This window comes from Geotrypetes seraphini, chromosome 10 (genome assembly GCF_902459505.1).
Source record: "Geotrypetes seraphini chromosome 10, aGeoSer1.1, whole genome shotgun sequence".
In the NCBI taxonomy this organism is placed as follows: Eukaryota; Metazoa; Chordata; class Amphibia; order Gymnophiona; family Dermophiidae; genus Geotrypetes; species Geotrypetes seraphini.
The window spans coordinates 130,972,544-131,000,034 of record NC_047093.1 but is presented as its reverse complement, the minus strand read 5'-3'; the positions used below and the strand labels follow the sequence as shown (position 1 = coordinate 131,000,034).

The 27,491-nt window shown below is 41.1% G+C and overlaps 1 protein-coding gene across 1 annotated transcript; it reads left to right on the top strand.

Annotated features, from left to right (window-relative positions):
* Positions 1 to 97: 97 nt before the first annotated feature.
* Positions 98 to 27,491, top strand: LOC117368576 (vomeronasal type-2 receptor 26-like). The gene is made up of 6 exons (XM_033962307.1): positions 98 to 315; positions 2,570 to 2,861; positions 7,028 to 7,795; positions 17,245 to 17,472; positions 25,485 to 25,611; positions 26,596 to 27,491. The coding sequence occupies exons 1-6, from the start codon at positions 98 to 100 to the stop codon at positions 27,489 to 27,491; spliced, it is 2,529 nt and encodes an 842-aa protein (XP_033818198.1).

The window sequence follows — 27,491 nt, the reverse complement described above, 5'->3', positions numbered from 1 at the left end:
CATCAGGAACCATAAAGCATCCCCTGCTATGCCCAAGAAGGACAACTGAAGGAGGAAGGTTGAGCATTTTCACAGAAGCTCTTTCATAATGTTAAAGATGAAAGCTCAGCTGGTTCTGATGTTGCTGCACTTTGACAACCTGTGGAAGACGGCCGAGTGTCAGTGCACACTCAGGAGAATCAAAACATTTCAGTCAGAACATGGATACCACAAGGATGGAGACATCATGATTGGGGGACTCTTAACTATGGAGATCATATCTCAATATGAAATAGAAATCTTCAGAGAACCCCCCTTTTTAAAAGGAAGTAGCTTGTAAGTAGCATCATAGATGTGCCCCTATCTGTAATATGCTTGCAGGTTTTATTTTGATTGATGACGACATGAGCTATAGATGTAGCTAACACATGTTAGAAGGATTTCTGGATGCAAAAGTTGTCAAAGCTAGAAACACTTATTTACTGTTGATTTATTCCATGTTATGCCTAGTATGAGTGATGTGTGAATGAGGATAGTGTGGGTACTAGAGAGGTCAGCATTCATGGGGACTAATGCGGTGGAGTTTGGGGCTTGTCTCTCCCGCTCTGCTTCTCTTCTTTCTCTTCCTTCCAGCAGTCACTCCCCTCTCTTCTCATCACCTCTTCCCTTCTTTTTAAATCTTTCCCTTTTCATCTCCCCTCCTTTCATCTCTGCTGTTTCCTCCTCCCCTCCCCCTATTCCTCACAGTCTGTGACCCAACTCCACTTGCTTTGGATATGAATTTCTAGCTCAGGTCTGATGTTATTTTCATTGGTGAGGTCAGGGAACATTGACTGGTACTTCCAATCATGGCATCTCTCCCTGTTATTACTTCCTCAGTAAACTTATGCTGACTGCTACATAATTAAGGGTGTAGAGTAGAGAATGACACGGGGGAAAAAATTTATCACCGTTCCCGCCCCATCCCCGTGAGCTCGGTCCCTGTCGCTGCCCTGTCCCTGCTAGTTCAGTCTCCGTCCCTGCCCTGTCCCCACAAGCTCAGTCCCCGTCCCCACCCTTCAAACTGTCAGATCCCATCTGCATAAGCCTCGAATAGTTATGATTTTATACTGATCTTATTTTATTAAAGTATAAAAAGATAAAATATTCTGTATAATTGTCATTTTATAAACACAAATAATACGGAGCAAGGATCAACATAACCCCTGTCTCCCCTCCCTGTCACAAATATCCCTTCCACTATTGTGAAAACTGAACAAACCAAATTACTACAGAATGTTACATATAAAAGTCAAGCTAACAGAATACTTCATTCATACATGGCAGGAATAGTGTTAGGGGAGTGCAACTAGGGCAACTGCCCCCTGGTCCGAGAGAGAGCCCTAAGCCAGCTGGCAGCTAAAGAACCACAGCCTGGGCTTTGCGGTCTCCACTTATGTCTAATACCAGCTCTAGCAGGATACATATTTCAAATCTGAAATATTCTTATCACAAAATATAAAATAAATTAATTTTTTTCTACCTTTTGTTGGCTGGTAATTTTATTATTCAAATCACATTAGTCTCAGGATTTGGTTTTGGGTTCCTTCTGTCTTCATTGTGGCATGGCTGGCTCCTGAAGGTAAAATAGGCGCAAAAAGAGCCGGGGAGGAGATGCCGAGTCTTACACGGGCGCAATTTTTTTTACCACAAGAGTAAGACTTTTCACCGCTCCCACGGGATGGTAAAAGATCTTGTCCCCATTCCTGCGGGGTGGTGAAAGGTCTTGTCCCTATTTATGTGGTAAACCAGTTGCAAATGTCTCCATTCCTGCGGATTTACTATGGTGACCACAGTGTACTGCGCTAAACAGTCACCGTTTCATTCTCTAGTGGCTGGAGGAGTTGTTGTACAGTGAGAGATTAGAGAAACTGGGCCTCTTCTCCTTTGAAAAGAGGAGGCTGAGAGGGGACATGATCAATACTTTCAAGATAATGAAGGAAATAGACTTAGTAGATAAAGACAGGTTGTTCACCCTCTCCAAGGTAGGGAGAATGAGAGGGCACTCTCTAAAGTTAAAGGGGGATAGATTCCGTACAAACGTAAGGAAGTTCTTCTTCACCCAGAGAGTGGCAGAAAACTGGAACGCTCTTCCAGAGTCTGTTATAGGGGAAAACACCCTCCAGGGATTCAAGACAAAGTTAGACAAGTTCTTGATGAACAGGAACGTACGCAGGTAAAGCTAGTCTCAGTTAGGGCACTGGTCTTTGAGCAGACTGCTGGGCATGATGGACCACTGGTCTGACCTAGCAGTGGGAATTCTTATGTTCTTATGTAGTGTAGAGTTCATGGAGAGGCAAAAAACCAAAAATAAACCAGAGGTGCTAGGGTCCAGTGATTAAGACTGTATGCATTTGGGTAGGATGTACATTTATCTGCTGTGGCCTGAGCGCATGGTTGAAGAATAGAAGGAGGGAAGGAGGGAGAGAGATGAAAAAATCCATTTAATTTATGCTGGACTTTGAGCACTGTTTCTAACCTTAATAGCTTTTTGCATCTTTGATTTTTAGGCTAATTGTTTCATATTTTCTGTCATTTATTGTCCGTAAAGTCGTCCACTATTGAAGTATTTCAAGCTTCTGGCTTTTGTATCAGCGATCGAAGAGATTAACAACAGCTCAGAGATCTTACCCAACTTCACACTGGGATTCCACATTTATGAACCTTACAACAATTTATTATTAATGTATAGAGCTGCCGTGGATTTATTTTCAGGAATAGACAATGGGGTCCCAAACTACAGCTGCAAAAGTTCTGGTCCATTGGCTGCTGTCATTGAAGGTCTTCCGTCTATGCGATCGAGTGAGCTTTACAGCTTCTCCAGTATATACCACTACCCACAGGTCAGGCAGCATCTTTGATTTCACTTCCTATCCTCTTCTACAACCTTTCCTTATAGGACATCAACCTTCAGCCAATTGAAACCAAGGTCCCCTTTTACAAAGCCACGCAGGCGAGTGCTACGCGTCAAATGATCCGATGGCCCATTCAATTCCTATAGGAGTGAAAACATTTACCACGTCATCCCGTGCTGTCAAGCTTTGTAAAAGGGGGCCCAGGTTATTAACCACTCAAGACAGTGGAATTTAGGCTCAAGAATTAGAAAATACCACTGAGTCTGAAATTCTTCTTATTATTTTTCTGACCCTGGTTAACTAAAAGTTTTCACTGTAGGCAGAAACCAGTTTTGTAAACGAGTTATTTGTAAGGGCCAGAATATTCAGGTAAATATGCAGTAGGAGAGAACAATGTTTGAAGCGATTTATTCATGCTGTTTCACCCCATCAATCACTTGTTTTAAAATTTCCCTCCTTACTTGATGGTTAAAAGGTTTCCTATAGGAGGTGTAGATATCAAAGATAAGGAACTATATTTCTGAATTGTAGAGAGTTATGTAGTGCGTAAGGAAATATTTATACCTGCCCTGTCTCAGAGTCACTCTGTTTGCTGCCAATAAGAAGGATGAGAGGGAACTTCCTAGACCTCTTAAGGCCCTATCTCTTTTGGGTATAATTCCTGGAGGTTAAACTACCAGACCAAAGACTGCCAGACTTCAATGGCTTTCTCTCTTTTTTTTTTTCCAGGAAGGTAGGGGAGGGGTTTAAATCTTTTTTTTATTAGAGACAACCAGAACAAAGGCAAGGGCACACTGTAATTTGTACAATAAAATCTACCCACCATGGAGGACTGTACTCTTATATCCTCCACAGTAACACCAAGATTCCCTTATCCCAACCTAGAACCCCTTACCCCCACCCACAACAACGCACAGACTGGAACAAGAACTTATACAGGGATGGCAGTATACAATTGAAGTCTATTAAATATACATCTACGACTCTCTGGTTTCTCCAATCTCTCAGCGTATGAGAGGTTTTCCATCCCTTTTATCAAGCGAGAGGGTTCAGAGGAGAGCGACACGCTTGATAAAAGGGATGGAAAACCTCTCATACGCTGAGAGATTGGAGAAACTGGGTCTCTTTTCCCTGGAGAAGAGGAGACTTAGAGGGGATATGATAGAGACTTATAGGATCATGAAGGGCATAGAGAGAGTAGAGAAGGACAGATTCTTCAAACTTTCGAAAAATAAAAGAACAAGAGGACACTTGGAAAAGTTGAAAGGGGACAGATTTAAAACGAATGCTAGGAAGTTCTTCTTTACCCAACGAGTGGTGGACACCTGGAATGCGCTTCCAGAGGGCGTAATAGGGCAGAGTACAGTACAGGGGTTTAAGAAAGGATTGGACTATTTCCTGCTGGAAAAGGGGATAGAAGGGTATAGATAGAGGATTACTGCACAGGTCCTGGACCTGTTGGGCCACCGCGTGTGCGGACTGCTGGGCACGATGGACCTCTGGTCTGACCCAGCAGAGGCATTGCTTATGTTCTTATGTTCTTATGGAGAAAGAATGTTCAAATATGGAGTCTGCAACTTCGTCGAGAAGAATAAGCCAACCGAACTTCCCAGCCCATCAGCTCATGCAGCCCATTTCTCCAATACCAAAAGGAGGGTGGCTTGGGAGAAAGCCAGTGAAAACCAAAAAAACTCTGTGGAGTGACGATGTTCCCAAATGGACTTTATTTGAAAGTATCAAAGTTCCAAAGGTACACTAAAATCATCCACATAAAAGTAAATCATCCACATAAGAGCCTTAAAGGACCTAGTCCGCTAGGAATACAGGACCCAACACGGTCCGCGTTTTGACAAAAAGTCTTCTTCGGGGGTCCCTGGGGGTCCTATAGAGGTGTGTACGTGGGAAACAATTGTGTGCAAATGCAAGCAGTGTCTCACTTCCGGTTCACCACACAATTGTTTCCCACGTACACACCTTTATAGGACCTCCAGGGACCCCCGAAGAAGACTTTTTGTTGAAACGCGGATCGTGTTGGGTCCTGTATCCCTAGCGGACTAGGTCCTTTAAGGCTCTTATGTGGATGATTTACTTTTATGTGGATGAAATTATTTTATGTGAATGATTTCAGTGTACCTTTGGAACTTTGACACTTTCAAATAAAGTCCATTTGGGAACATCGTCACTCCACAGAGATTTTTTGGTTTTCTCTGGATTTTCTTCTTTGTGGATATTTTGGGGTCAATTCCTTTTGTTTTTTTGGGAGAAAGCCAACAATACAAGATACATTTCTGCCCCAAAATAAAACATTTACTAAGAAACAGTTTTTCTGCAGAGGTATACACAGAGAGCAGAGAGAAATGAGCGAGTAACATTGAAAGGGCCGAAACAGGAACGGGCACTTGCAGGAGCTCCCGCAAAAAGGACGCCAGAGCTCTCCAAAAATCCAGGATCCCCTCACAACTCCAGAGACCATGAAAGTAAGAGTTCACCTCAACAGAGCAGCCCCCACACAACCGAGTATCAACACAGCCCTTATAATAGGCTTGACTTTGAGAAATGTAAGCCCGTAGAATTGTGCGGTAACGTCAATTCAGGCCTGCAGTACGTTTCAACACTCCTAGCAAAAAGTCCCCTCTAAGAGCCCTCTCCAAGTCATGCTGCCAGGCCTCCAAAATGGAAGGAAAAGCCCTGGGAGGACTGAGATCCATAAGCTGTTTTTGCAAGTAAGAGATCGAGACCCTCGTTTACGAATCCGCCTCCAGTACATTGTTTGTTGACTTTATGTGTGTGTATGTTTTTTAATGAATTTATGATGTTAGCAATAAAATTCTAAATATATTTATAAATCATATTATATATTGATATTGTTTCACTTTATTACATTAACATAATGTTAGAATGAATTAAGAGTGTAATTTTCAGAGAGGATTCTTTGTGGGGTATATGCGTTTATATGTGAATCCTTCTTTTGTTTTTGAATTTATTTTCTCTCAGTTTTTTTGGTTATCTCTACCTAGTTAACCACAAAATGATGGGGATCACTCTTACCATCAGAAGAAATGAATAAATGCAGGGTCTATGGGATTTCCTCAGCAGCAAGAAGGTCACAATGTGGAGGGGAGAGATTACTGTATTTCCTTCTGTTTCAAAATTCTTTTTTTTTTTTTCAAAAAAAAAAAAAAAAATACTTATAGATAAGTACAATAAGAAACTACTAAGTCCACAGCAAGGAAGAGAAAAAGAAACCCATTAGCTTACAAAACAAAAGGAAACAAAAATCACCCATCATAGAAACCAGTCACAGCCTATCATTCAATTCTTTAAGAAATGGCAGGGAAATTTCTGATTGAAAACAGAAGGAAGTCAGAAAGTGCTTGTATCAAAAAGTAAACTGACCTCACTTAAAACCTGTCTATGGAGTTTGCTCAAAAATTTGGAAGTTGCTCAGAGACGTGAAACTCTTCAGGGAAGGTATATACCTCCCCAGTATGGGTACAGAGTATACCTTCCAGTCATTGCAGCTTTTTCAATAATGATCAAGCTCCAAACCAGGGAAATTTAAAGAATATATCACAGTCTTTTAAAACTATTTCAAAAATGATGGCATTCTTTGTTTGTATGTTTCATGAAAGCAAACATCACTTGAAATAGGTGACTTATAATGCTATTACTTAGCTTTATGAAAAGTTTGGGGTCTGTACCCATACTGGGGAGGTATATACCTTCCCTGAAGAGTATCATTCAATTCTTGGCAAATTAACCCAGACCTGATGGTCCAACATTAGCTTCCCCATCTATTGTAATATTAGATCTGAATCAAAGAATATACAGTATATTTAATATTTGACAATGTAATTAAGCACTTAGAGGGAAACTTGAGAAAGAAACCATCATTATTAAACTAAACTGAACTAAACCTTGGGTTTATATACCGCACCATCTCCACGGATGCAGAGCTCGGCACGGTTTACAGGAAGTTCTTTTGTTTGATTGACTTTTAAAAAAAGAATTAACCAGAATATGAAATGGAGAAAATATACTAGGCCACAACTCCACGTAACAGTATAATCATCTTCTACATATTTGACAAGTGAATGAAACGTACTTTCACATGACAAAGGTGGTGATGAATTCAATCTTTTATTTCTCAGCAGATCAGTTTCACCTCAGGGAATATTTTCATGAGTGACAAGGTTGAGTTTCCTAATTTCTACCGGACTGTCCCCAATGAGCTACATCTTTGTGCTGGGATAATCAGGTTACTGAAGCATTTTGGCTGGACCTGGGTTAGTATCTATGCACATGATGACGAAAACAGCATAAAGGCTGTGCAGATTCTGAGAGAAGGGATTGAGCGGAGTGGAGGCTGCATTGAATTTGTAGAAACGTTCAATGAAAACATTTTTATACAGACTACAAATAACTTTGAGATCATCCAATCATCTTCAACTAAAGTGATTATTTTCTATTGTCATAAAGATTTCATAGAATTTATAAAAGAATTTATCATCTCAAAACCATCAGGAAAGATTTGGATCACCATTGCTGAATGGGGAATAATCGAATCCTCATCCAAAGAGAGAATGAAATCCTTAACTTTTACTGTGGGAAAGAAAGATATTCCAAGTTTTCACAGATTTGTCCGTGAAGTGAATCCTGATGTGTTTCCAAGTAATCCATCCACAAAGATATGGTGGAAGATCCTGTGTAAAGACAAGTGCCCTGAGAGCATCCATAGATCCTGCAGCTATAATGAAACAAACAATTTCCACTTCGACTGTGATGTCATAAAAGATGAGTACAGCTATAACACCTTCAATGCTGTGTATGCTCTGGCGCATGCACTGCATGACATGATCACATCTAGTTCTGGAGCCATCAACCTAAGGAATGGACAAAGGGAGGATTTTTTGCCGTGGAAGGTAATTTGATTTAAGAACATAAGAATAGCCTTACTGGGTCAGACCGTTCTCACAGTGGCCAATCCAGGTCACTAGTACCTGGCCAAAACTCAAGGAGTAGCAATATTCCATGCTACCGATCCAGGGCAAACAGTGGCTTCCCTCATGTCTTTCTCAATAACAGACTATGGACTTTTCCTCCAGGAACTTGTCTAAACCTTTCTTAAAACCAGCTACACTATCCGCTCTTACCTCATCCTCTGGCAACGCGTTCCAGAGCTTAACTATTCTCCGAGTGAAAAAAAATTTCCTCGTATTGGTTTTAAAAGTATTTCCCTGTAACTTCGAGTGTCCACTATTCTTTGTAATTTTTGATAGAGTGCAAAATCAATCCACTTGTACCCTTTCTATTCCACTCAGGATTTTGTAGACTTCAGTCATATCTCTCCTTAGCCGTCTGTTTTCCAAGCTGAAGAGCCCTAACCATTTTAGTCTTGCCTCATATGAGAGGAATTCCATCACCTTTATCATCTTGGTCGCTCTTCTTTGAACCTTTTCTAGCGCCACTATATCTTTCTTGAGATAAAGAGACTAGAAATGAACGCAATAATCCAGATGAGGTCTCACCATGGAGCGATACAGGGGCATTATAACATTCTTAGACTTGTTAATCATCCCTTTTTTAATAATTCCCAGCATCCCGTTTGCTTTTTTGGCTGCTGTCGCACATTGGGCAGAAGATTTCATTGTATTGTCTACGATGATACCCAGATCCTTTTCTTGGGTGCTAATCCCCAAGGTGGACCCTAGCATCCGGTAACTGTGATTCAGGTTATTCTTCCCAATGTACATTACTTTGTATTTGTCCACATTAAATTCAATCTGCCATTTGGATCCCCAGATTTCCAATTTCCTAAGGTTTGCCTGTAATTTTTCACAATCCGCATGCGTTTTAACAACTTTGAACAGTTTAGTGTAATCTGCAAAATTTAATCACCTCACTCATCGTTCCAATTTCCATCATTCCAGTAAGTTAAATTTCACCGATTCTAGTACAGACACCTGTGGCGCTCCTTTGTTTACTCTCATCCTAATGAGAAAAATGACCATTTAACCCTACCCTCTGTTTTCTATCTGATAACCAGTTCCTAATCCACAACTGAACTTTGCCACCCATCCCATGACACTTTAATTTTCTCAGGAGCCTCTCATGAGGAACTTGATCTAAAGCTTTCTGAAAATCTAGATACACTATATCAACTGGCTCACCTTTATCCACATGTTTATTCACACATTCAAAGAAGTCCAGCAAATTGGTGAGGAAAGATCTCCCTTGGCTGAACCTATGCTGAATCCATCTCATTAAATCATGTTGTCTATGTGTTCCACAATTTTATTTTTTTATAATTGTTTCTACCATTTTGCCCGGCATTGAAGTGAGGCTTACCGGTCTGTAATTTCCCAGATGTCCCCTGGAGTCCTTTTTAAAAACTGGTGTAACATTAGCCACCCTCCAATCTTTAGGTACTACAGATGATTTTAGTGACAGGTTACAGATCACTAACAGCAGGTCAGCAATTTCATGTTTGAGTTCTTTTAGTACCCTGGAATGTATACCATCCGGTCCTAGCGATTTATCACTTTTTAGCTTGTCGATTTGGCTCAGTACATCTTCCAGATTCAGCAAGATTTCTTTCAGTTCCTCTGCATCATCACCCTTGAAAACCATTTCCAGTTCAGGTAGATCTCTTACATCTTCTTCTGTAAAGACTGAAGCAAAGAATTCATTCAGTCTTTCCGCTATGGCCTTATCCTCCCTGAGCGCCCCTTTTGTTCATTGATCATCCAATGGTCCCACAGGTTTTCTGTTTCTGATGTACCTAAAAAAATTGCTATGAGTTTTTGCCTCTTTTGCAAGTTTCTCTTCATATTCTTTCTTAGCTGTCTTTATCAATGCTTTGCATCTAACTTGCCAGTGCTTGTATTCCTTCTTATTTTCTTCATTCAGATCCTTTTTCCATTCTTTAAAGGATTTTTTTTTGGCTATAATAGCCTCTTTCACTTCACCTTTTAACCACTCCGGTTCTAGTTTCATCTTCTTTCCACCTTTGATGATAGATGGAATACATCTGGTCTGGGCTTCTACAATGGCATTTTTAAATAACATCCACGCCTGGTTTACATTCCTAACATTTGCAACTGTTCCTTTTAACTTCTTTTTAACCATTTTCCGTATTTTATCATAGTCGCCCTTTCGAAAATTAAATGCTCCTACAGTAGATTTCTTTTGTGATGTTACTCCCGGTATCAGCTCAAATTTGATCAAGTTATGATCAATGTTTCCTAGTGGACCTAACACAGTTAAGAACATAAGAACATAAGAATTGCCACTGTTGGGTCAGACAAGTGGTCCATCGTGCCCAATAGTCCACTCATGCAGTGGCCCTCTGGTCAAATACCAGCGCCCTAACTGAGACTAGCCCCTGCGTACATTCTGGTTCAGCAGGAACTTGTCTAACTTTGTCTTGAATCCCTGGAGGGTGTTTTCCCCTATGACAGACTCCAGAAGAGCGTTCCAGTTTTCTACCACTCTCTGGGTGAAGAAGAACTTCCTTACATTCGTACGGAATCTATCCCCTTTCAATTTTAGAGAGTGTCCTCTCGTTCTCCCTACCTTGGAGAGGGTGAACAACCTGTCTTTATCTACTAAGTCTATTCCCTTCAGTACCTTGAATGTTTCGATCATGTCCCCTCTCAATCTCCTCTGTTCAAGGGAGAATAGGCCCAGTTTCTCTAATCTTTCACTGTACGTCAACTCCTCCAGCCGCTTAACTATCTTAGTTGCTCTTCTCTGGACCCTTTTGAGTAGTACCATGTCCTTCTTCATGTACGGCGACCAGTGCTGGACGCAGTACTCCAGGTGAGGGCGCATGGCCCGGTATAGCGGCATGATAATCTTCTCCGATCTGTTCGTGATCCTCTTCTTTATCATTCCTAGCATTCTATTCGCCCTTTTTGCCGCCACTGCACATTGCGTGGACAGCTTCATTGACTTGTCGATCATAACTCCAAAGTCTCTTTCCTGGGAGGTCTCTCCAAGTACCGCCCTGGACATCCTGTATTCGTGCATGAGATTTTTGTTACCTACATGTGAACTCCTGTTCCATGTCTTGCATTCCACTAAGGATCAAATCTAAAATAGCACCCCCTCTTGTCTGACTACCAGTTATCTTCCTACAAATGAGAAAGTAGGAGCTAATGTTTTCTGGTCATATTAATTTTTTTCTGTAACATCAGTATTATCACATTTGAGGTGGTGTAATGAAAATCAACAATAAAATTACTAACACAGACAAAACTTAAACAACTTAATTTGCTAAATATTATACCTGCTAGTTAATATATCTTAAAAACTGACCATTCCGCATCATCTTACACATCATAGCTAACCCATGAGATCACCACAAATCGAACCATCCCTGTTCTCAACTTTGAGGCGGATATGCCTTCTGAAATAGCAGGCTTATTAGGCCACTTTTAAATGGTTTCATATCCAAGCCCAACATTTTTAAAAAATTGGTGTGGTAATTGACCAACCAATTTTCAGCCAATCCAAAAAAAAAAAATAAAATAAAATTACCAATTAAGGGTTGCACACGGAACTCTTAGGATACTTAGTGATGTCTAAGTCGAAGTCCCTATGTCGGATGTCCCTATGTTGGATGTCCCTATGTCGATGTCTAAGTCGAAGTCAAAGTCCCTATGTGGGATCCCTATGAGGGTCATGCCAAGGGATAGGGTCACTAGGATATAGACTTGAAAGAGCAGGTCAGTAGAGTGGCAGTATAATTACAATTATACTTAAGGGGGTCAATAGACTTAAAAGGGAGGGTCAATGGTGTGGGCAGACTTGATGGGCTGTAGCCCTTATCTGCCGTCATCTTTCTATGTTTCTATGTTTCTATGAAGTGCTTAGTGACACACCTAATAATACCTACCTAGTTAGAGGTGTGTGAGATAGGCACCGGTATATTAGAGCAGATAGAACCTGGCATAGTGATGCATAAGGGCCAGATTCTATAAAAGACATTTAAAGTTAGACACCTGGATCAGTATACTTAGACAGTTTGGGCACCTGACTTATCAATTAGGCTTAATTGGCACTATTAATTGATAATTAAATTAAATTGCAATTAAAAAAACAATTTATTAGATGGCAGGCACCCAACTTCATTGATGCCTACAAGTTCCAGGTAGGCGTGCTTAGGGGAACAGATCATGTGCGAATCAGGGCAGATCATGGATATACTTTCACTTAGGCTCTCTCATTTAGGCCAAGATGGTGTTCATGACCCCAGTAAAGGCATGGATTGTTTAGCTGGGTCTGAGTATTTGAAGTCCTTTTCCAAGCATGATTTTCTATATATACCACAGGATCAATTACGAGCTACAGGAACAGTATACCTGTGTTATAGAAAATTGAGACTTTTTTTTAATACAATGCTACGGGGGTTGAGAACACCTATGCTTTAGGTTCTTTTTTTATTTTTTTAATAAATCTTTATTCTTTTTCAAACTTAAAACAGTGCATATAGGAATACATACAAAATATTTGAAAAACAGCACTTATATCTTTCAATCAAATACATGAAAATTATTCTCCCCCCTTCCCCCCCATTTCAATGTAATCAAGAAAACCAAACAATATTACTTCCATATTTTTCAGACAACAATCCCAATATACTGTCTCTCTCCCTCCCCCCACCCCCTCCCTGGATGTGTAAATTATAACCAGAAGTATAGGGGAACACCATTCAATTAGAATCAATAGACCCCCCATTCCCGTTTAAACCATTTGTTACCCCCTTGTTCAAAAATCATTTTTTTGTATCTGTAACATAAACATGACGAATGCCACCGAAAAGTAAAATTTAATCGGTCACAGTTTTTCTGATTTTTTTGTAATCATTTGGATGGCTACCCCAATCATAATACCCAATAATCTATTTTTATGTCTGTCTACTAGAGGTGAAGGAGATAACAACATCCCACAGATTACCCCATCCTACGATAGTGGAACCGTAGTCTCCAGAATCTGAGTAATATGTCCCCATATAGATCTCCAGAAGTTAAGTATCAAGGGACAAAAGAAGAGCAGATGATCCAGTGTCCCTATATAAAGATGACAGTGCCAACATCTATTTGACTTAGAACTATCTAATTTTTGTAATCTAACAGGGGTCCAAAAACTTCTATGCAACAATAAAAAACCAAATTTGTCTCATAGACATCTCATCCTCCAAGACCAAATCCGTGGCCATTAAGTAGCAGAAATCTGCTGCATAATCTCAATGCTCCAAATATCTCTCAAACTTGTTTTTGGTTTCTTATTCATATAACCAGATGTTAATTTATACCGCTGCATGATGCCCTAGGAAGTCTGTCCGGAAGCATAGGACCGGCAAGCTATACTGATTTTTTAGATTTCGCCAATCAGGGAACCCCTTCTGAATGGCTTGCTTCAACTCCAACTACTTATAAATTTGAGACTTTGAAATACCAAATGATAGTTGCAGTTGTGAAAAATCAAGCATTTTCCCATTTGATAAAACATCATATAGTGTACGTATCCCTGCCTGCATCCAATGCTTCCGGAAGAACTTAGACTCGCCAATTTGAATCTTGGAGTTTAGCCATAAGGATTGACACGTGGATTTCTCTACTGGAATATCGGTTAAGTTGTTAATAAATTTCAAGGTTTTCCAGGTGTCACATAAAATACTATTGTCCTTAACATAACTGGATAACTTGATACTCAACCGTAATGGGGTCATAAGTTGCCACTCTAAATAAAGCCAATCATGGAGATGTTCCATGAGCTCAGGAAGGATCCATTACATACCCTGACACAGTATATAGGCCTGATGGTACCTACAAAAGTTTGGGAAATGTACCCCACCCGCCACAATTGGTTTTTGTAAAGATACTAAAGCAATACGAGCAGTTTTACCCAGCCAAATAAATTTGGTGAGAATACTATTCAATTTCTTATAAAAGGATCCCAGAAAATAAACTGGCAACATACCCATTTGGTAGCAAACCATAGGAAAAATCATCATTTTAACCATTTGGACTCTCCCCCACCAAGACAGATGTAATGGGTTCCATTGCTCACACATTTCAGAGCAATAAGGATTTTTCATTTACTCTCATCATGTCTTCCAACGTTTTTTGAATCCAAATCCCTAAATATTTTATACCCTCTTCCTTCCAAAGAAAAGGGAATGAGTCAAATAATCCTTTTGGATAGTGTACATTTAGCGGAAGAACATCTGATTTACTCCAATTTATTTTATATCCAGAAAATTTTCAAAATCGGTCAATCAAATCTAGTAAATGTGGGATGGTAGATTCAGGATTCTTCAAATGAAGCAAAATATCATCTGCATAAGCAGAGACCTTATATTCCTGACCTGCATAAGGGATACCCTGTATCTCCTTTGCCTGTTGAATAGCTACAACATGGGTTCCAGAATAATGTCAAAAAGCAAAGGGGATAGTGGACATCCTTGTCTAACTCCCCTCTCCAGACAAAAACATTCTGAGAAAGTATTATTAATATATAATCTGGCAGAAGGAGAACTATAAAAGGTTTGAATCATTTGAATAAATCCAGATCCTATACCAAACCAATCCATTGTTTGATACAAGAAGGTCCATTCTACATGATCAAAGGCCTTCTCTGCATCCAAGGATACAGAGAAGGCTGGATCTTCCATAGCTTTTGTTAAATTCAACATATGAAAAGCCAGTCTGGTGTTGTTTGAAGAATGTCTTTGAGCAATGAATCCCGTTTGATGCATACCGATAATATAAGGGAGAGCCTTGGCCAAGCGTAAAGCCAATAACTTAGCCAGAAGTTTTCCATCTACATTAATCAAAGAAATAGGCCTGTAATTTGAAACCAGCATGGGATTTTTATTTGGCTTTGGTAAAACAATAGTTAAAGATTCTGCCATAGTACTTGTAATGCAACCTTTAGTTAGTTGAGCCTGATATAAATTTAAAAGATGAGGTAATAATGTAATTTGGAATGATTTGTAAAACTCTACAGTGAAACCATCACCGCCTGGAGCGGACCCAACTCTAAGAGACTTCAACGCTGCTTGAAGTTCTTTCAGTGATATAGGCGCCTCAAGATTTCCTTTTATATGTTTGGTCCCTTGATTTTTAAAAACTCTAAACCCTCAATTTCTTTGTCTGAATAAAGCTCAGAAGAATACAAAGCTTTGTAATATTTCAGAAATTGATTTTAAATATGTCCAATTTGAGAATGAGTTCCACCCTTCTCATCTTTAATAGCCACAATCTTTACTTAATAGCCACAGTCTTTACTTACTTTTTTTTTTGTTTTGAAGTAATTAGCCAATAATCTTCCCACTTTATTCGAGCTTCCATAATACAGAGCCTGTTGAGAAAACAAATCTTTCCTAGCCAACTGTGAGGAAATCTCATTGTATTTATATTTAGCTTTCAAAAGGGCCTGCAGAGTAGTTTGTTCCCATTTTAAGGCCAATTGTGACTCCAAATCCTTAATATTTTGTTCCAAATTGGAAAATTCAATTTTAAGTTGTTTCCTAATGTGTGCCGGATATGAAATGATTTGCCCTCTCATTGTAGCTTTAAAAGCATCTCACAATGTTTCTAAAGAGATTTCCTCTGAGGCAATAAGTTGAAAATATTCCTTCATTTTTAACTGAAATTCCTCAAGAAAGTTTGAATCTGCAAGCAGTGTATTATTGAATCTCCAAACAGGTCTAATACCACCTTGTTCAGCAAATTAAATTCAATCCAAACTCTAGCATGATCTGATAAAATAATTGGGTCTATGCTGGCATTTGTAACCTGCTGAGTTAATTGATCTGAAACAAAAATATAATCTATTCTTGAGAATGATTTATGTACGTGAGAGCAGAAAGAGAATTCTTGAGCATTAAAATGAAGAATCCGCCATATATCTTTCAAGCCACAGGACTGTACTAAATTATCTAAGCCCAATGATTTTATTAGTTTACTGGGTTGTTTATCCAGCAATTGATCCATAACAGCATTAAAGTCCCCCGCTACTACTAAATTAGAAGAAGCCAGTGGCAGAATCAACTGCTGAAGAGTTTTGAAAAATTCAGCCTGATATGAATTAGGGGCGTAAATATTAAAAAGCATCAGAATATCTTTTCCTGAGCTCATGTGCACCTGAATCCATCTTACCACAGGATCTGCTGAAATTACACTAAATGCAGCTGAGCATTTTCTATTTTCTAGGATAGCCATCCCAGCCTTCTTTCCCACTGCATGAGCAAAACAACTATGCTTAACCCACCCCCCTTCCAACTTTTTCGATTCAATGGCAGATAGGTGAGTTTCCTGTATAAAATATATGTCCGCTTCCTGCTGTTTTTTAAAAAAAAATTAAGGTTTTTTTTTTTCTTTTAATAGGATGGTTCAGTCCATTGACATTCAATGAAAATATTTTAAAAGCCATTTTAAATGTTTATACCATGCTACTAAATATTTTCCTGATTCCCTTTTGAATACATAAATAAGTAAGAGATCCCTCCACATCCAGGGTCCCAATCTAAATATATTTAATTGATGTCTCATTCACCCCAAAAAACAAAATACCATCTTATAATTCTTACACTTTCATACAGTCATATGTTGTTTGAAAATATACGTTTAAGTGCATATTGATGGCGATGTTTGTATGATGCTAGATAGTTAAAAATCGATGAAATCTGACTGGTTAGGTAACAAGAGCTTTGTGTAACTGTTCCCAGCATTAGCGAATAAACCCTCCCTGACGAGGAAGTTGAAACTCAGCTTGAGTTGGAGGCAGGAGACAACTGGTAACAGCGGGACATGACTTTAACTGGAAGAGAAGCTGCAAGGCTTCAGAAGATAAGCTTTTAAAGGATATAGCACATAAGCACTGAGCACTTTAATTTTGCACTGGGTTGCAGCTGTGCCTAATAAGAAATGGAATTCAGATGAAAAAAATCTTGAGTGGGAAGACTTTAAAGGACTGTGAACATTGAATCAAAGTGAGGAAGCTAAGAGCTGCCTGAATTTCTAAGAACTTAAACCCATGAGCTTTTGACTTAACAGAAGCTGAATAATACTTTGAGCAGATTTATGGTTGCAGCCGCTTCTTGGTTCACTGAGCACTTTAGCATGTATTGAATGAATTTAATGTATTTTAAGGAAAGTTGAATTTTAAGGAAAGTTGAGATTTTAAAAGAAATATGTTTAATAAAGATGATTTAAATTTAATAAGAGGGCATTATATATATATATATATATATATTGCTTCTAAAGGAAATCCATTTGTAAACTCAGGATCAGATTGTGCTTGAAGTTAGTGATGTAACCCTACAATTATTTTCACAAAAATTAATTTGCTTTTCCATTAGCTTCATCATTATCTGAAGAACCTCCACTTTAAGAATGCTCTGGGTGAGGAAATCTTTTTTAATGAGAATGGTGATCTCAGCATTGGATATGATATTACAAACATGATTTTTCTGCCCAGTGGTGCATGGACAAGTGAAATAGTTGGAAGTTATAACCCGTATGCTCCACCAGGAAAGGATTTTACCATCAATGAGAAGGCAATTGTGTGGGACAAGTCATTTACACAGGTCAGATTTGAGTAACCCAAAAACAAGATGGAAGATGCTGAATCACACACATACGATGCTTCTAGTTACAAATAAAAATAACAATACCAAGGCTGATATTTACAAGACTGGGGCTTTTTATGTGAGGTTCACTGCAGTGCCCCCTAAGGTACCCCAGTGCTCTTCTGGAATGTCGGTATGTCCAGTCTACTAAAATTGCTGTTCCCTCCTACTCCCAATAACTTGATTTGTACATTTTTGTTTTAGACATGCTTTTTTTGTAAATAGTTCAAAAAAATAGACGAACTGAACACCAACACATCCATTAAAAAAAAAAAAAGAGACATACATTTAGCAGTTTTGAAAATGAGCATCTTTGGTACTAGATTTATGTGCAGTGGCATAGTAAGGGTTAGCGTGCCCCTCCCCCACTCTCTTCCCCCTCACCGCTACCACACCCTTTCCCCTTCCCTTTCTAACCTCTCATGTCAGTGTTGGCTACTGCCAGGGAAGTATAAAAGGTATGGGGGAATGCAACGGGTGCAGGTGTGTAGCAAGGAGAGGAGGGGTGCAATGACCTTTGCAGGACCATGCCCAGGGTGGATCGCACCCTGTTATTATGCCACTGTTTATGTGCATCTTTCGCAAAACATCTAAACTTGGATTTAGAGGTCATATTGAAAATGCCACTCCATGCCATTGCTTCATTTTGCCACCAGAGGGCAGAGTAATATGCCACATTGCTTGGTTGTTTGCACTATTGAATAATAATATGTCTACTCATAAGTAGTGTGACTTATTGAAATATTGTGCTTAATATTTGACTCAAGCGACACAGATAATTGACATAAGTGATACTAGGTGTCAAACTGACAACGCCTGTGTTGTTTAGCACTTTGTCAATTTGACGCCAAGCATCACTTATGTGAAAGAGTCATAGTACAGTACGTGCTTAATATTTGAGCAATAGGGTTCACTAATAAACAATAGTATGCACCATCTGAGCCATGGCCAGCATTTGGGTGGGTGGAAGCAATGCAAGTGCCCCAGAGCTCCAGGGGGGTCCCCATAAGCCGGGATGCTCTTCTATTCTCCTCACCTGGTTCTAAAGCCCCCTCATATTTTAAAGTGCAAAAAGGTCGCTTACATAACTGTGATTCTCTAGCACTGCTGGTAGATTCTTCAGTGCTGTTCTTCTGCCGTGGTATGCCCAAGTGGAAACAGGAAGTTGATTTGGAGAGGTCAGACCGCGGCAGAGGAACTGCACCAAGGAAGGTGCTAGTGGCACTAGAGAATCACTGCCACACCAGTGACCCCTTTGCATTTTAAAAAGTGAGGGGCACTTTGGAGCGGGATGGGTTGAGAAGGAAAGGACATCTCAGCCCACTGGACCCCTTAGAGCAGCTGACTTTTAAATGAAGGGAGCTATGCTGCATTACAGGGCATTTGGTGGATTCAGGGGGATGGGAAGGGGGGAGAGGAAGTAGGAGATGCTGGATGAAAGTGCATTTGGTAGGTGGGGAAATCACGGGAGGGAGCAGGAATGAAAGGACTGGTGCTGCTTGTTTGGGTAAACAGTTAAAAACAGGTGCTGGGGCTAAGGGGTCTAAGAGGTAGCACAAGAGGAAGTGTAGGAGCAGGGTGCATGCTTCCTCTTCTTCTTCTGACTCTTCTTCTTCTTCCACATCATTGTCTTCCTCACTGATTGTGGTGCTGCACTTCCTTCTATCTGTGCTCTTAACTGTGTATCCAGGGCCACCTTATCCATTTGCCACTCCAGCAGAAGCAAGATTCCTTGCTCCATGCAATGTGTTATGATTAAAATTCAAGCACCTTTCCAGCGACGTTGTACCGTTGTTGTGGCACCTTGCTGAAGAGCTTATGAGCACATTAAAATATTTAAAAGCCTTTAAATGTTACATGATGATATTATTTGAGAATCTTGCCCAGTATTGATGAGAGGGGGTCTTTTGTGTTTTCTATACATCCATCTTTAGCATTAACTTTTAACATTCAACTTTCTTCCATTTTTCTGCTTTCTTCTCAAAATTTACTTTTCCATGCCTTCCCTTCCTATCTATCCATGTGTACCTCTCCTCCCTCTTTCTTCTCCCCTCCTCCCATCTATCCATAAGAAGCTTTTCTTCTTATCTCTTCCATGTCGCACCCATTGCTATGCACCATCTCCTCCCTCTGTTCCCCTTCCCCTCCATCCCTCTCCCATAGAAACATAGAAACATAGAAGATGATGGCAGAAAAGGGCTACAGCCCATCAAGTCTGCCCACTCTGCTTACCCACGCCTTGTCTATGCCCTAATGACCCAATTTCCTTATCTTGACCCTCGTAGGGATCCCACATGGGTATCCCATTTATTCTTAAAGTCTGGCACGCTGTCTGCCTCGATCACCTGCACTGGAAGCTTGTTCCAATGATCAACCACTCTCTCTGTGAAGAAATACTTTCTGGTGTCGCCATGAAATTTTCCGCCCCTGAGTTTGAGCGGGTGCCCTCTTGTGGCCGAGGGTCCCTTGAGAAAGAAAATATCATCTTCCACTTCGACACGTCCCGTGAGGTACTTAAATGTTTCGATCATGTCTCTCCTCTCCCTACGTTCCTCGAGAGTGTAGAGCTGCAATTTGTTCAGTCTCTCTTCGTACGAGAGACCCTTGAGCCCCGAGATCATCCTGGTGGCCATCCGTTGAACCGATTCAATTCTGCGCACATCTTTACTGTAATGTGGCCTCCAGAATTGCACACAGTACTCCAGATGAGGTCTCACCATGGCCCTGTACAACGGCATTATGACTTCAGGCTTTCAGCTGACGAAACTTCTATTGATACAACCCAATATCTGCCTTGCCTTAGATGAAGCCTTCTCCACTTGATTGGCAGTTTTCTTGTCTGCACTGATGATTACTCCTAAATCTTCAGACTTATGGTCCCCCACTTATATGGTCTGGCATCTTTCTCTTCTCCTTCCCATAGCCTGGAATCTATCTCCTCTCCCATGGTCTGGCATCTCTCTCTCCTTCCCTCCCTCTTTCTGAGGTCTAAACTCTCTCTCCTCTTCTTTCTGCAGTTTGGCATCTTTCTCTCTCCCCTCCATTCCTTCCCATTCCAGTGGTCTAACATCTCTTCCTTCTTTGGGTCATCTCTCCTCCCTTCCAGTGTAACATTTCTCCCTCCCTCCTCTCCACCACTATCATGTCCAACAATTCTCCTTTTTTCTTCCTTTCCCCATATACATCTTCTCTGTTTTCCTCTCATGCCACAAACTTATGTCCAACAATTCTACGTTCCTTTTCCCTTCCCCAAAGCAGCATTTCTTTCTCCCCTTCCCACTAGTCTACCTATGAATCTCTCTTTTTCTCCTTTCCTAACCCCCCATGCATTTATCCTTCCCAACCCTCTCCCTGTATGTGCAGTATCTGTCTTCCCAAACCCCTGAGCATCTGTTTTCCCTGCCTTCCCAACTCCCTACCCCCTGTACCCAGCCTCTCCCTGTCAGGATCTGTACCCAGCCGCCTTCCCTCCCCCCTCTGTAAGGCACTTCACCTAGCCCCTCCCTCCCTTCCTCTCTCTATCAGGCTCTACAAACAGCTCCCCTTTCCTCCTCCCCTGTTAGGCACTGCACCCAGCCCCCTCCGCTGTATGGCTCTGCACCCAGCCCCCTTCCTTCCCTCCTTCCCCTATCAGGCACTTCATACAACCCCCTTCCCTCCTCCCCTGTCAGGCACTGCACTCAGCCCACTCCCCTGTCAGGGTCTGCACCCAGCCCCCTTCCTTCCCTCCCTCCCTCCCCTGTGAGCCTGTATACCCAGCCGCCCCCCCATCAGACTCTGCACCCAGCCCCCCAGTCAGGCACTGCACCTAGCCCCATTCTCCCCATCATGCACTGCACCTAGCCCCCTCCCCCTTTCAGACTTTGCAACCAGCCACACCCTTCCCTCTGTCAGACTCTGCACCGAGGCCTGTCCTCCTACCTCCTCTGACCCTGTGGGCCAGCAGTGCAGCGGGCAGGAGTGAGCTTTCCTCGCTCTTGCCCCGCTGCTAACCCAGTCGTCCGCGGCTGGTTTCTTCTGCCGCTGAGCTGCAATGAGTGGGAGCACACTTTGGCATGCCTGCTTGGTGCTCAGCGGCTTCTTTGACTGGCTCCTGTGAACTCTTGTGTCATAGCACCTACAGTGAAGTCCCACGCCCTGATGCAGCTTACTTGCAAAACGCCCAGCTAGCTACTGTCGGCAGTGGGGGGACACAGTATCAACATTATACTATATTAACAATGTAAACAGCACATCAAGTCGAGCTAAGATAAGTTATTGATTCATTTTTGACCTCTCACTGAGTTTGAATACATATTGAAGCATTATTTGCATGACTGTGAAGTTTGCTTGAGCAGGAGGTTTTTCAGCCCATGAAGTTATTTCCCTATCTAGTATGCTTTTTCAGCTTTGCGCTTGTAAGCATACGGGGATCTGAGGCTTTTCCTCCTTTACTGAGGTTACTTTAACTAGACAAAAGAAAATGATATATACCAGGAGTACATTTAAGACATACTTTACAGTTTTTTGATATAAGGAAGGCATTTTTGGAAGATTAAGTGACTTACCCAGGGTTACAAGGAGCAGTGTAGGATTTGAACCCCTAACCCCGGGGTGCTGGGGCTGCACCACACAGTCTCCACAGGTGTGGCTTTCTTTGGTGTTGCAAAATGTTATTAAGCAACGGATAGTAAAAAATACTATCTGGTTGAAAGATTGATTGATATGATAGATATAGCACCCTTGAATTAGATCACAAGTTTTGTGCATTGTGCGATTAATTGGATCCAGTCATTCTTGAGACTGGCTGGCATTTGGGGCTGAGCTGATTCGCAAGATTATGTCATACTCCTGGCATATGTGGACTCGGTATTAGATGCTTAACAGAAATTTGGAGGCTCAACTATGATGAGGCCTTCTGTGATAAAATGGAGGAGAACCTGCACATGTCCTGTGGGTACTTTGGACATTAACTTATGGTTGACGCACATGGCATTTAGGCCAGGAGGGGTTACCATGTGGTCAACCGAATGATCTGGTGTTCTGGGGCAGGTCCGGGTGCTTTCGGGGCTGGTGTTGGAAATTTAATAAGTCCATTTGTCCCAGCGGTCTCAAACTCAAACCCTTTGCAGGGCCACATTTTGGATTTGTAGGTACGTGTAGGGCCGCAGAAAAAATAGTTAATGTCTTATTAAAGAAATGACAACTCTGCGTGAGGTAAAACTCGTTATAGTTTATAAATCTTTCCTTAATTGCTTCTGATAATTTCAGCTATACACAGCTGAAAGCAGTGCAACATGCAGAAAGTGAAGTTTGGATAGTTTTTCTCTTTCTGCATGTTGCACTGCTTTCAACTGTGTACAGTATAGCTGAAATTATCAGAAGCAATTAAGGAAAGATTTAAAAACTATAATGAGTCTTACCTCATGCAAAATTGTGATTTAGATTCTAATCTAAAGTATCAACTGCAAGAGACAAGATTTTGGTGTAGTCCTCTAAGATTTTTTGTAGAGGGGAGAATCATTATCCGACTTGTGCCTGGAAAACTTGTGCCTTAAGTGTCTGGTGGTCACGTCCACAACCGCCTTCAGTTCTCACCTCCTCCAGCACCGGACACAACCGCCATCTTACATCAAGCAGTCACCGCCAGGAGAGGTGCCGAATTTCGTGAGAGTTCACGAGATTACGTACACACGCACAAGCTGCACTGCCTCCTATGGTTACCTTACGTTCCGGAACGTTGCCCGCCTCGCTGCTGTAAACCTCACTGAAGTGCTTTCCTGCGTCTGTACGCGATTGTCCTCTCCACTCCGCCTCACAATCGCGTACAGATGCAGGAAAGCGCTTGCATGAGGTTACAGCAGTGAGGCGGGCAACATTCCAGAACAATGGTAACATACCAAGGGCCTCAAAATAGTACCTGGAGGGCCACATGTGGCCCCCGGGCCGCGAGTTTGAGACCACTGACGTGTCCCTACCCTGGCTGCAAGTTCAAGCATGTCTTTGCCCAGTATGTGCAGGGACATTCTGCTCTTAAATGCCCGAAGAGAGGTCCCAGCTTGTTAAGATAGTTGCTGACTTATAAATGGTGTTAGGGTAGAGCCTTTCACCGAAGGAGAAATAAAAAAAAATGATAAGTTATGATTAGGACAACCTTAGAACGTAAACAGAAAACGATCAATCACATATTTGGACATTAAGTCATGCAAAGCTTTATAAAGGAATCAGCCAAGCTTAAATAAAACTCTGCCCTCCACTGGGAGCCAAGGCAGTTTCCGATAAAATGAAGTCACATGCTCAAACATTTTCAGATTAAAAATCGAACTAACTGCTGCATTCTGAACAATGCACAATTTACGAAAAAAGGGTTTACTGTCCTTCTAAATAAATTATATTGAAATAGGCTGATTGCTCAGGTAACTGGAATGGCACATTGCCAAAATAAGACCTAAAAGAGCTAAGTTAGCATAGCATAAAAAATCTCTTGTGTACAAAATGATTACCTTGCAGCATCATTGACAAATTTCTATTACTTTGCACTCCAAGAATTCTAATAGAAGAAACCATGGCATTAATAATAATAATAGCTTTATTTTTTTAAACTGCCGTACCACAACAGTTCAGAGCGGTTTACAGAGGAAAAGACTGTACAGAGACAGCGATGTTACATACAAGACATTCAGATTAGTTTAGCAGTTGGGATTAGTCAGGTATATCCAGAAGCATATCAGGGATACAAGGCAGGGAGGGAGTCAGAGGAATTTGTCAGAGATAGGTTTTAATTGATTTCCTGAAAGTTTGGTAGGAGGGTGAATTCGAAATGAGGGTGGTTATTCCATTTGCCTGCTTGGAATGACAGAGATCTATCAAGGAATCTCTTGTAGATGCAGCCCTTTAAGGACGGGAAGGCAAACAGGTAGGCATTACGTGTGCGGGAGGGGCCTGAGAATTCAAAATGATCTGACAGGTAGATAAGGGAAGAGCCTGTTAAGGTTTTTTGAAGCAGAGGCATAAGACTTGATATCAAGTCATAAGACTTGATAACAGTGCTATTTTTAGAGGTGCCCTTAGGCACCCCCATTTTTTAAAATTACATTTTAATTGGGTTTTAATTGGCACAGCCAATTAGTGTACCAATTAAACCAAATAAAAATAAATGAAATTAGGCAACAATAAGAGGCACCTAAAAAGAGGTGCTGTTTTTACAATCAGGCCGCTTGTGTGTCTTGTGAACTCAAAACCGGCCTGGGCCTCCTTGGAAATGATCTCAAGTGTCTTCCAGGTTAAAAACCATAGAAAAGAAATAGGATTTCAATAAAAACTTAAATTTGGAAAAGGTTGGTTCTAAACAGAAGTAGGGAGGGAGATCATTCCAAAATTGGGGGGCAATGAAATAGAAAGCTGAGGTTCTTGTAGATTCATAATTGGCCTTTTTCGGGTTAAGAAGAATCAAATGGTTTGCATCAAGGGAATGTAGAAGGAGTATAAGGGATGAACAGAGATGATAGGGAAGATGACTGGAAAAAAGTGTCATGGGTTTGACAAAGCATTTTGAAAGGAATGCATGTTTTGCATCTCAAGACTTATGGTGATATAACGCAGATCGCATTAGGGCTCAAAACTGATGGTAAATTAACCCCAGCACTTTGCTGTCTTATTTTAGCATCCAGGAGCTTTGGACCATGCAGAGCGGAGATAAAGTTCTCCCCCCCCCCCATGGTCCAGATTCCTCCATAGCCCAAATCCCCCTCTCCTGTGGACCCTCAAACCCCCTGGTGGTTACCTTAATAATTCCTGGTGGTTGATTGGGATTTGAGGAGGGCAGCTATGAAAAATGCTGCATCACTCCTGGCCTCTGTGGCACCTCTAAGAATATGCCACCCCCTAGCTCACATTGGCTCATAACTAGAGAGAAATGTAATGCTGCCCTTGAAATTTTACAAACCAGGGATAGATACTTCAAGCTATTCAGATATTTCCTCAATCCTCAGATACCACCACAGTCCAGATGCAGCCCAAGTTGCCTTCCTGGGTTCAGGAAACTACCCAAAGAAGGAAAGCCCATCTGCTGCTATGACTGTATCCACTGTCCAGAGGGAGAGATCTCCAACCAAACTGGTGAGTTATATCATTATAATGTGGGTCAGTATTCAGCCTTGACATTCAATAGTTGTTTTTTTAAGACTGGCTGCCATGACTATAAAATCCAGATATTCAAGGCTGATATCCAGATAACGTTATTACACAAATAGATTTATTTCTATAAACTAGGCTTGTTCAACCTATAGCCTGTGGGCAAAACTCAACCCTTCAAGAACTATATAGAATATAGAAACATGACGGTAGATAAATGCCAAATGGCCCATCCTGTTTCTTCCTTTCCTTGAGAGATCTCATTTGCCTGTCTCACAAGCTGTTGAATTCAGACACAGTCTTTGTTTCTACCACTTCTACTAGGAGCCTATTCCATGTATCTACCACTCTTTCTGTAAAAAATTATTTCCTTAGATTGCTCCTGAGCCAATCACCTCTTAACTTCATCCTATGCCCTCATTCCGGAGCTTCCTTTCAAATGAAAAAGACTCACCTCATGCACATTTATGTCACTTGGGAGGAGGGAGGGAGGAAAGAATAATACATTACATGCCAAAAATTTTAAATTAGAACAGCTAAAAAGGAGGTAGGTGGAGCAGATCCACAGTCAATTTTTGGGGAGGCCACAGCCCCTGTAGCCCACCTTTCCAATGCCTATATTCTGATCTGTGTCAGATGTGAGCTCAGTGGTCTATTTAAAATGGACCTACCCATGTTCTAGTGGAACACCTTACGTCTAATCAAGAAACATGAGTTGGATATTGTCAATGACACTACACCTCCCTTGTGTAAGAGATATGGGATCCTTTATACAATGAACATTTCAGACTTAAATACTTCTAACAGGATAAGATTTGCAGAAAGCTCATTGTTATTTGTTTAATGTTTGTTACTGTCTGCTAAAAAATTGATTTTGAAATATCCCATAATATAAGGGAAAAATGTTCATTTGCAATCTTGTAAATGATACTATTTATGAGATAATGAAACAATATTTTTCATTCTCAGATATGGATACCTGTACAACATGCCCAGAAGACCAGTGGTCCAATTCGAACAGAGATGCCTGCATCCCAAAAATGATAACCTTCCTATCCAATGAAGAGCCTCTGGGCATAGCTTTGACTCTTATCAGCATTGTCTTCTTTTTAATCACTGCTGTCATTCTGGGAATCTTTATTTATTATCGAGACACTCCCATAGTGAGAGCCAACAACCGGAACCTTAGCTATATTCTCCTTATCTCCCTCATGCTCTCCTTCCTCTGCACCTTGTTATTCATTGGACGTCCTGAAAAAGTGACTTGCCTTCTCCGACAGACTGTCTTTGCGATCACTTTTTCCATCTCTCTCTCCTCCATACTAGCAAAAACTATAACTGTGGTCACAGCCTTCCAAGCCACCAAACCTGGAAGCAAGCTCCGGAAATGGATGGGTTCCAGGGTATCAGTTACGATAGTCCTTTGCTGTTCTTTTATTCAAACTGTTCTGTGTCTTGCCTGGTTGTTCACTTCTCCCCCATTCCTATATCTTAACATGAAATCAGAAATTGGATTAATATTAATTGAATGTAATGAAGGGTCAATAGTTGCATTTTACTGTGTTCTGGGTTACCTGGGATTTCTGGCTGGTGTCAGCTTCATCGTAGCTTTCCTGGCAAGAAATCTACCTGACAGTTTCAATGAGGCCAAGTACATCACATTCAGCATGCTGGTGTTTTGCAGTGTCTGGGTCTCCTTCATCCCAACTTACCTGAGCACCAAAGGCAAGTACATGGTGGCAGTGGAGATATTTGCTATTCTGGCCTCTAATGCTGGATTGCTGGGCTGTATCTTCATGCCCAAGTGCTACATTACTCTGCTGAAACCTGATAGGAACAGCAGGAAATACCTAACAAAAAACTAG